At 34.3% G+C, this 10,458-nt stretch overlaps 2 protein-coding genes across 2 annotated transcripts; both read left to right on the top strand.

The window, feature by feature from the left end:
- Positions 1–4,994: 4,994 nt before the first annotated feature.
- LOC147808555 (uncharacterized) lies at positions 4,995–7,052 on the top strand. The gene has a single exon (XM_087162612.1). The coding sequence runs from the start codon at positions 4,995–4,997 to the stop codon at positions 7,050–7,052; it is 2,058 nt and encodes a 685-aa protein (XP_087018738.1).
- Positions 7,053–7,075: 23 nt separating this feature from the next.
- Positions 7,076–10,187, top strand: LOC147808556 (uncharacterized). Its single transcript, XM_087162613.1, has 3 exons — positions 7,076–8,059; positions 8,193–8,708; positions 8,766–10,187. The coding sequence occupies exons 1-3, from the start codon at positions 7,076–7,078 to the stop codon at positions 10,185–10,187; spliced, it is 2,922 nt and encodes a 973-aa protein (XP_087018739.1).
- Positions 10,188–10,458: the final 271 nt, after the last annotated feature.

Raw genomic sequence — 10,458 nt, forward strand, 5'->3', positions numbered from 1 at the left:
ATAATGAGAAAGGAACAGTATCTAATTTTTATATTGCTTTTTCTTTTTAATTACTTAAAAAATTTTACTGAGTTGACAGCTCAAGGAAAAAAAATCATTTTCTTCACTCAATTAATGTATGTTTTTTCTAACGTTATGCATTAATTTTCCGAAAAAGTATTTGGTTTATTTGATTATTAATAATATTAGCAGTTTAGAAAAAGTGTCAGTTTATAGGAATCCCGGAAATCAGTCATTTAGTCAATTAGAGTACCATGTATTCTAATTGACTAAAATATTGATACATTATCGCAACTACCATTTTTTACTTTACTTTACTCCCAGTCACATCCCTGAACCATAGAGCCCCCTTTTCTGTCTGTTTTTATGCGCTGGAAAGTCATGACTACCACTACGAAAAGTATTTTCTGAAGCTACAGAAATTTCACAATAGTTGAAGGGTATGCCCTGTAATTATACTAAAACATTCTCACTAAAGTTTGCAGTGAGATCGCTGGTTTATGGTGATTAACTCGTTCATTGCTAGCCCAGTGCAGGTGGTTATACTATGTCTGTCATTAAAGATTGTAGTCTATAATGATATCAATTAAAGGTAAATTTTCCTGTTTAAGCAATCATTTTAACTTGTAAATTTTATAATAAGTTTATTTCAATAAACGTTATGTAGTTGTCAGTAGGAAGCATCACAATTTCTTCAAAAATAGTTGGTTGCTATAAAGTGTTGATGGCATCTTACTATCGCTTGTTCTATTTAATTGACATAAACTTAAGGGAAGAATTTCGTCACGTGATGTCACTCGATGGACAACGAAAGTGTTAAGGCCTTACAATTTCATGACCAACAGGCGTGATTCTGACATTGTGGTCGTCGCTGTGAACAAGCCGAATTAAGTTCGCCGTTCATGTGTAACAACTATGTTGCTTTCAAGCCACCCCTGAAGATAAATCTCCAATCCTTCACACATATTTGAGTATTTTATAACCGGCGTCCCTGATCCTTCATAGCCTTGAAATTTTGAACCCATTCAAAAAGACAAAGGAATTCCTGGATCAAGCATCCTCAGTACGCTAATTTACCATTTGTCGAAGGACCAAGAAACTGTTTGGGAATGAGATTCGCTCTGATGGAGATCAAATTATGTATGGCAAACATATTGCATCATTACAGAATCAAAACTCATTCAACAACAAAAGTAAATGACCTTTGATTTTACTAATTGATTTTTATAGATCGCAAAAGAAATATTAAAGTCAGTCACCTTTTTTTTTGAAGGTACCATTGGAGTACGAGAAATTTACGTCTTTTCTTAGGGTAAAGTAATTTCCTCTAGGTTTAGAAAAAAGACATTAATTCACCAATGCAAAATTTCTAAAAATGTATTCGCGATCGCAACGAACTATAGGGGGCGTTATTGTATGAGACGCTTACCTGCGATTTCCATATGAACCGTCATTCAGTTACTCTGGAGACGTCGTTAATGTAGCGTGTAGCATTGCAACGTTCCTTCTTTAATGTGGCTTATTAAATTTAAAAAAGAAAAATGCTTGATATTCTTTCTTGTACAACCGAAAACAAAATGGTATCTCTTTTTATTAGAGAAGGAATATCCAAAACACATCGGAAAAATATTTGTACATTAACAGAAAAAAATATGTATATTCTTATAAGAGTTAAAACCTAATGCCCGAGAAATAGTATTACTAAATGTAATGATATAACATGAAAGGCCCATTTAAACTTTACATTCTATAGTTTTAAGAATCATATTAGTTCAAAAATTAAAATGAACAAAAAGTATACATAAGCCTCATAATTTTATGAAATTTAATTTTGTAAACAACGTTTTTTGACAACAATTTTTATCAAAAAATTTCAAGTTTCAATAAAAATCATTATTTAGAAAGTAAGAAACGTAAAATAAAGAATGCTGACGAAACAAAAACAAAAACAATTCTTTTTTGTCGCCATTTTTAGTGCTACGAATATTCGTCTTTGGGATTTGCCAAAAACAAAACAAGATGCAATTTTATTTTTTCAGGAGGGAAATATTTTACCGAAAAAACGAAAATGTACCAATTCCCACAACATAAAACTTTATCTTGGCAAACGTACGTTTTGGAAATGTTATTTCATTTGGAATCTTATTCATCAGAGTTCATATGGCGATATGATTGTTTTGAATCTATGCTAAACTCTATATCGGCTCATTTTCCACCGAAATCCAATTAACTAGCTATTTTGATTTTAAATAAAGTGTTTTATTTTATGAACTGTCGCAAAAATTTTAAGTGTAGATTGGCGGCACTTAAAAACCGCCAAATCTGTAGCGGCGGTGGCGTTAATACGTCGTAAGCAGTGGCGTAGCGAGGGGGGAGAAAGGGGGGGCATCATGCCCCGGGCGCTACTCACAAAGGGGCGCGAAATGGTCAGCAAAACAAAAAAAATTGTTGGATAATTTTTATTTTTATTATAATTTATTTCTGCAAAAAATATTTTAAATTTAGTGCCAGTGAAATATGATAAATGTTAATTCGTAAATAAAAAGGAACACTAATCAAACTGTAATAATATATTCATAATAGAAATGACACGTCTTTTCTAATGGCTGGCTGACTCGACCTGTATCTGTCAGCACTTCCTTATGGCATCTACGCTGTGTGGTTACATATATTATCTCCAAATATTTGCACTGTACAAAAATCGTTTGTATGTTTGTACAGTGTATAATACAGATTTCAATGGAATAGAACTCTTTATCGAAGAATGTGACTGTAAAATGTTACTCCTTTGTAGAAAAGAAATTGAACTTAAAACTCCATTAGAATTTCTTACTTTTATAATCCCGTATGGAGAAGATGTTTTTCCAAACCTGAGAGTGGCACTTCAAATACTCCTGACTATCTCAGTATCAATTGCTAACTGCGAATGGTCATTCAGCAAATTAAAATTAATTTTGACATATCTACGATCAACGGTGGGACAAGATCACCTAAGTGACCTGGCATTTTTAAGTGTGGAAAGAGAAAAATTTGAAATGATCAACTTTGATGATATTATTGATAAATTTGCTTCATCAAAAGCGGAAAATTTACACATAGTAATTAGTTTTATAATTGTATTATAATCATATTATTAAATATATGTATCTCCTTAGAGATAATAAATATTTACTTTTTTATTGTTTTAAAACTGCGTGCTTTTAAAATATTTCTTTATAAATATGTAAAATAAATAATAGGTATCTTATGAACTAATTTTAGATGATCATATACATTTCAAAGTCTAGTCTTGTTTTCTCAACTACATTTTTTGTCTCAAATTTAATGCCTAACTTGAGCCTATGACTTTATTAATTCTACTTTATTTATTTATTACTTTGCGAGTATATTTTAGATGGATTTCGAATGGGGGGGGGCGCTAAAAAGGTATTGCGCCCCGGGCGCGAGTTAAGCTCGCTACGGCACTGGTCGTAAGTACCGAATTTTTATTCCATACTTTTCTGAATCATATTATTTCAAACATTGGAATATACAAGAAGTATACATAAACACATAATGTTATACCATTTAATTTTTCAAAAGTATTTTGAGAACAATTTTTATCAAAAAATTATAAACTAAAAAACGGAAAATAAAGAATTCCTAGGATAAAAAAAAACGATTTTAAGAATTATTAACATTGAAATAAAAACTTTCATATTGTTTCTTTTTTTATTATTCTTATAGTTCTTAATCAGACGTAAAAAACCATTCTGTAGAGAACCATCATCAAATGAAAAAAAAATATTTACAAGCAAATTTTTTATTGTAAAAATCATTGCACTTACCTGATTTATGATTCCCGGAGAATTCCAAAATGATAAGTTCCTTGTTTGAAAACTTTATTCTCAAATAATAGATACATAGTTTATACCTTCATTACTTTTAGATAACATACTATACAGCAAAATTTTATAATTGATATGAATTTGAATATGTAGCTAAAAACAGAATAGCTGAATTCTAGTTGAACTTATTCTTTCAAAATTAAAAAAAACTTACCAAGAAAACGATTTAAATTAATTAAGAATCAGCACAAATGGCACTATTTCAAGTAACTTGGATAATTTTTTATTGTTGTTATCCGAATTATATGGATACAGAAATATATACTATTCTATAACGAAGAAGAATATGCTATAACTATTACAATTCTGTATGTTCTGAATTCATATTTATTCACTGGAATGACGAAAGCAATGTTGACTTCACTTTAATTCGTAATGAATTGAAGACAGAAGAAATGCATTTTACCTTAATACACACATCTGTAACAGTATCCGAAATCGGAAGTCATCAGTTGCAAGTTTGTTGATAATAGAAATTAAAAATTATTGAGGAATTTTTCTTCAAATGTTTGGCGTGTTCTGTTCCTGAAAGATTTACTAATATTCTGGAGATTTTTTTCAAGTTCTTCGGCCTTTTCCTTAGGGAAATTTTGTTTCTTATTTGCTGCGAAAAAATGGCGTCTGATTCAGTCAATGACTTTGATGGAACTAAATGAAAACGTGATAAATTAATGTCCGATATTTACAGGCTCCCGCTAGACGGCGTACTCGAGCGTTGCGATCGCGAATCGAAAGTTACGTGACGCGATGTTTCTTTATTGTAATATGTTTTTATAGTTGGTGTCACGTGACTCTGACAGCTACTACTACTTTCATTTAATTTTTATTGTTTCACTTTGGTTTTTATGTTGGCAACCCACTTGAAATGTTTTTGTGTTGATTATTTAGTGTTCGAATTAGTTAGGTTTTGTAAATATCACTAAATTTTGATTGCTTTAGAATTAATAAATGTTTGTTAAGTTTTAATTCGTATCTGTTTATTCATCTGTAGAACTTGTAGTTCATTTGAATAACACAAAAAGGCGTCCGCAGTATTTATTTTCAATTATTAGCGACATTTGTGGCGTCCGTGACAGGACGGTTGATACGCTATTTCTGATTTGAAAAATGTTTCTAGCATCAAAAGGATTTAAAAAGGAAGATCTTATTATTGTTGCCCAAGAAATTGGCGAAGTATTACCTCAAAAAGCTACTGTAGCGGATTTGAAAACGATCATTTTGAAAAGTAAAGAATATTTAGCTGATCCAGATTTTGTAACAAGTGTATTGGTAGCTACTGTCAATGATCGACGAAAAAAGGAGGAATATGAAGAGAAACAAAGAGAATATGAAGAGAGAGAAAGTATGAGAAAACATGAACTGGAATTGGCGAGAATTCAAGCTACATCGCAAAGAACCGGTGAGTCTCCGCCAAATATTATTAGTGCCAGTGCCAGAAAGCAGTTTAATTTACCAAAATTAGAACTTAGGCAATTTAGTGGAGATTTAAAAGATTGGCTACCATTTTGGGGACAATTTGAACAAATTAATAACGATACAGAAATTGCCCCTGAAAACAAATTTCAATACCTGATTCAAGCAACAACTGTTGGGTCTAGAGCTAGAGAAGTTGTAGAAAGCTTTCCGCCAACCGCTGCAAACTATACCAAAGCAGTTGAAAGCCTCAAAGCCAGATTTGGCAAGGATGACCTTTTGGTCGAAGTTTATGTTAAGGAATTGTTGAAGCTCATAGTTTCCGTTCAAAAGCATGAAAAAATATCCATGACGTCCCTTTATGACAAACTAGAGTCATATCTTAGAGCTTTAGAAACGTTAGGTGTTACGACCGAGAAATGCGCTTCAATACTATTCCCTATGGTAGAATCTTGTTTCCAAGAAGAGTTTCTAAAAGCCTGGAACCGAAGTTCTTCGCGCGTTGCTTCAGTTGACGCCAAAGAGCGATTAACAAACATCATGGCTTTTCTGAAGGCAGAAACGGAAGGTGAAGAAAGAATTAATTTGGCCATGTCAGGTTTTGGCTTGGGATCTGATGAAAAACGCCAACCCGTTAAAAAGAAAGCAAGAGATTTGCCAACAAAAAGATTTCCTACAGCGTCAAATCTATTGACTACAGATGTAAAAGATTTGAAGAAAGGGTGTGTGTTTTGTTCTGGGAAACATAAAAGTTCAGATTGCTTTTCCGCTCGAAATATGACTTTAGCTGAAAGAGAGAACATAGTAAGAGAAAATCAATGTTGTTTTGCCTGTTTAATGCAAGGACATCCAGTTCGTAAGTGCAAAGCTTTCATAAAATGTGTCATATGCGGTAAAAGACATGTGGTACTAATGTGTGAATCTTTAGCTGCAAAAAATCGTGAATCCGATAAATCTGGGCAGAAAAGTGAAAGTTCTGAAATAAACATGTCCAACATCACGTACGGTCTGAAAGTGTTCCTCCAAACTAAGAAACTAAAGCTGATATCTGATAGAAAAGAAATTGTGGTGAGAGCAGTTTTGGATTCTGGATCACAAAGAACATATATTTTAAAAAATTTGGCTGAAAAGATGGAATATGTTACCTTGAGAAACGAAACTCTCATACACTCTTTGTTTGGTGGTCATAAATCAGATGAATTTGAACACACGTGTTATAGAATTAGATTAAGGAATCCAGAGAATAACTTGACTTGTAACATGGAAGCTTTAGATCAAGCATCTATTTGTGATACTATAACGCCTGTTAGCTTTGGACCCTGGTTAAAAGAGCTTGAAGAAATGAATATAAAGTTGTCAGACGTCGGAAATGAGTCACAACCAGTTCAAATTCTGCTTGGAGCTGACGTAATAGGAAAACTTATGACAGGAAAACGAAGAGTTTTGGCAAGTGGATTAGTAGCAATAGAGACACTATTGGGATGGACTTTAACAGGGAAAGCACCTGAATATGATTTACCGTCAAGCAACGCAATGTTGGTTACTTCACTTTTAGTAAAAGAAATGGATATTTCTGAGCTGTGGAGATTAGATTCTTTAGGAATAAAAGATCCTTCAGAACAAAAATCTAGAGAGGAACTGCAAGAAGCCTCAATGGAACATTTCTTAAATACAGTGAAAGTTGAAGGAGACGGCCGTTTTATAGTTAGTCTGCCATGGATTGATGGGCATTTGCCTTTGCCAGATAATTAGATTTGGAGTTAAAGAGATTGCAAATGACAACACGCAAGTTGAAAACCGACAAATTGTATGATGCCTATGGAGAAGTGTTCAAGGACTGGGAGAAAGAGGAAATAATTGAAGAGGTTCCAAAAGAAGACATGGGAATACCTTGTCACTACTTACCTCTTCGACCTGTGATAAAGGAGAGCAGCACAACTAAAATCAGGCCCGTGTTCAATGCTTCTTCTAAGAGAAAAGGAGTTCCTAGTTTAAATGATTGTGTAGAAAAAGGGTTAAATTTGATAGAAGTAATTCCCTCAATGATAAATAAATTTCGAAGATATAAATTTGGTGTAACAGCTGATATACGTAAGGCTTTTTTGCAAATAAGTCTTTATGAAAATGATAGAAATTTCTTACGATTCTTATGGTATGGAGAAGATGGACAGTTGAAACATTTTCGTCATCGAAGAGTTGTGTTTGGCGTTTCCTGTAGTCCGTTTTTGCTTGGGGCCACTATTCAATACCATTTGAATAATAAACTAGAGGAAGCAATGGGAGGGAATGAAAAATACCCTAAAGAGATTATACAGGAACTAATATGCAGTTTTTATGTAGATAATTGCCTCACAAGCGTGAAAACTGAATCAGAGTTGAAACAATTCATAGAAGTTGCTACTAATATTATGGCTGAAAGACAATTTGATTTACGAGGATGGGAGTCTACTAACCCATCAGAATCTAATTCTAGTGAGACCAACATTCTGGGAATGAAGTGGAATAGACAAAGTGATACTCTTTCCATAAGTATTCCTGATGTTAATGAAACAAAGATCGAAGTGATCACAAAGCGAAATATTTTATCAGCTTCATACAGAGTTTTTGATCCCATAGGGATAACCAGTCCAGTGATGATGCGTCCAAAACTCTTGCTACAAAATTTGTGGAAGTCTAAAATTGGATGGGACGCTGAAGTTGATCTAAAAACGAGCGAAGAATTTCTAAAATGGTTAAATGAGCTTGAATATCTGAAGAATGTAAAGGTGGCAAGATGGTTGCACTGCGATAAAGGAAATATTTCCCTTCATTTTTTTTTGTGATGCGAGCAAATATGCCTATTCGGCAGTAGTCTTTCTGCGAGTTTGTTATGGGACTAATATTTATGTACAGCTGGTACAAAGTAAAACAAGAATTGCCCCTTGTGGGAAGAAAGAGACAACAATTGCAAGATTAGAACTTCTTGGTGCCACTATATCTGCTCGTCTTTCCATTGAGGTCCGAAAGGAGTTTAAAACCGACGATGTATATTTTTGGACAGACTCCACCACAGTGTTAGCTTGGTTGAAAAGAGAAGAAACGTGGGGTGTATTCGTGCAGAACCGTGTTCAAGAAATTAGGAAACTGACACCAGTTCAAGCATGGAGACATATACCTGGATCCTTGAATCCCGCGGATCGGCCAAGTAGAGGTTGTTCAGCTAAACAATTGTGCCAGTCAAAATGGTGGGATGGTCCCAGTTGGTTGTATCTTCCATCCCGTGAATGGCCAACTAACGACTCAGAGGAAAATGTCAATGAAGAAGAAGTGATTAGAGAAAAAAGAAGAACGATCGTATCTTCAATTGTAAATATTGAAGTTACAGAAATATGGAGCGATCATTTCTCCTCTTACAGTAGAAACATCAGAGTGATGTCATGGATTCTTCGTTTAATACATAACACATCACATTAAAATAAATTAAAGGGTAACTTGAGCTATGAAGAATTCAAAGAAGCAGAAACTCACGTTCTCAAATCTATACAATTAGAAGCGTTTCAAGATGAGAAGTTTCTTAACAAAATGCAAGCATTTAGAGATGAAAAGGGATTACTGCGAATAAGAACCAAACTTGTAAATAGTGATGAAACAGAAGATTTTAGATTTCCCATTCTTTTACCTGGTAATAGTTTCGTTATGAAGTTAATACGAGAAGAGCATGAAAAGTCAATGCATGCTGGTTCTTCTATCGTACTTGTCAGACTTAGGGAGAAGTTTTGGATTCTTAAGGCTAAAAAGTTAGTAAAAGAAGTCATTTCTAAATGTGTGACATGCAAGCGTTTCAAATCTAAACCAGTTGAAGTTCCCTTCGCTCCGCTGCCTAGAGAAAGAGTTACCTTGACAAAAGTCTTCGATGTAAGTGGTGTAGATTATGCTGGTCCTCTCTACTTGAAGTCAAAAGGAAAAGCTTGGATCGTTTTATTTACGTGTGCCGTTTACCGAGCGGTCCATTTTGAACTGGTACAATCACTCACCACAGATGCTTACATCCAAGCCCTCAGGCGATTCATTGCCGGACGAGGCCGGATTTCAATCCTTTATTCCGACAACGGCACAAACTTTGTGGGAGCCAGCAGAGCATTGAAAGCATTAGATTGGGACAAGATAGCCGCATACTCAACCGCTCAGAGAATCACTTGGAAATTTATTCCACCTACCGCAGCATGGTGGGCTGGGTGGTGGGAGCGAATGGTCAGAATGCTCAAAGAACTGCTACGTCGAGTTCTAGGGAAATCTACCATAGATTACGAAGAACTCTACATAATATTGTGTGACTGTGAGTCAGTAATAAATTCAAGGCCACTCACTTACATACAAGATAATCCAAATGAATTAGTACCGTTGACACCCGAAATGTTTATTCAAGGTGGCGGTAACAACGAAACACCAGATCTAGATAATGTAGACCGATCTTGCCTCATAAAACGAATAAAGTATTTACAGAAGCTACGTGAAAATCTCAGACAAAGATTCAGAAATGAATACCTTGCTCTTTTAGTCCACAAAGGGGTAAGAAGAAATAACGTTTTAGACATTGGTGATGTTGTGTTAATAGGACATGACAATGTCCGTCGTATCGATTGGCCGCTTGGAGTTATTTTAGAAATTTTTCCTGGTAAAGATGGTATTCCTAGAGTTGCAAAACTGAGGACCAGTAAGGGGGAAAGGATCCGTCCATTTCAAAGGCTTTACCCATTAGAAGTGTCTACCAAAACTGATATTGAGGTCTTAAAAGCTGCTAGACAGACCGACAATTTCTTAGAAAACAATGAAGCTTTAGTGGTGAATTATTTTCCTAAAACTAAGTCGGGAAGAATCATCAAAATTCCTTTTCGGTTGGACTTATGAACATTCCTTTTTTATTTCGGCTCCAGTTAGTTTAAAGTTCCAACTTTCGTAAAATTTTGGTTGCAAAGTTCAATAAGCCTAACTTTGCAAGGTGGGAGTATGTTAGAGATTGTAATATGTTTTTATAGTTGGTGTCACGTGACTCTGACAGCTACTACTACTTTCATTTAATTTTTATTGTTTCACTTTGGTTTTTATTTTGGCAACTTACTTGAAATGTTTTTGTGTTGATTATTTAGTGTTCGAATTAGGTTTTTTAAATATCACTAAA

This window comes from Parasteatoda tepidariorum, chromosome 5, assembly GCF_982258835.1.
Source record: "Parasteatoda tepidariorum strain Cologne lab strain chromosome 5, Ptep-v5.0, whole genome shotgun sequence".
In the NCBI taxonomy this organism is placed as follows: domain Eukaryota; kingdom Metazoa; phylum Arthropoda; class Arachnida; order Araneae; family Theridiidae; genus Parasteatoda; species Parasteatoda tepidariorum.

Excerpts from the sequence above, each read along its gene's own strand:
- LOC147808556 (XM_087162613.1), top strand. The coding sequence starts at position 7,076 with ATGACAACACGCAAGTTGAAAACCGACAAATTGTATGATGCCTATGGA. Across the intron at positions 8,060-8,192 it reads AGCTTGAATATCTGAAGAAT|CTGGTACAAAGTAAAACAAG; the intron begins GTAAAGGTGGCA and ends ATTTATGTACAG. Across the intron at positions 8,709-8,765 it reads CTTACAGTAGAAACATCAGA|GGTAACTTGAGCTATGAAGA; the intron begins GTGATGTCATGG and ends AATAAATTAAAG.
- LOC147808555 (XM_087162612.1), top strand. The coding sequence starts at position 4,995 with ATGTTTCTAGCATCAAAAGGATTTAAAAAGGAAGATCTTATTATTGTT.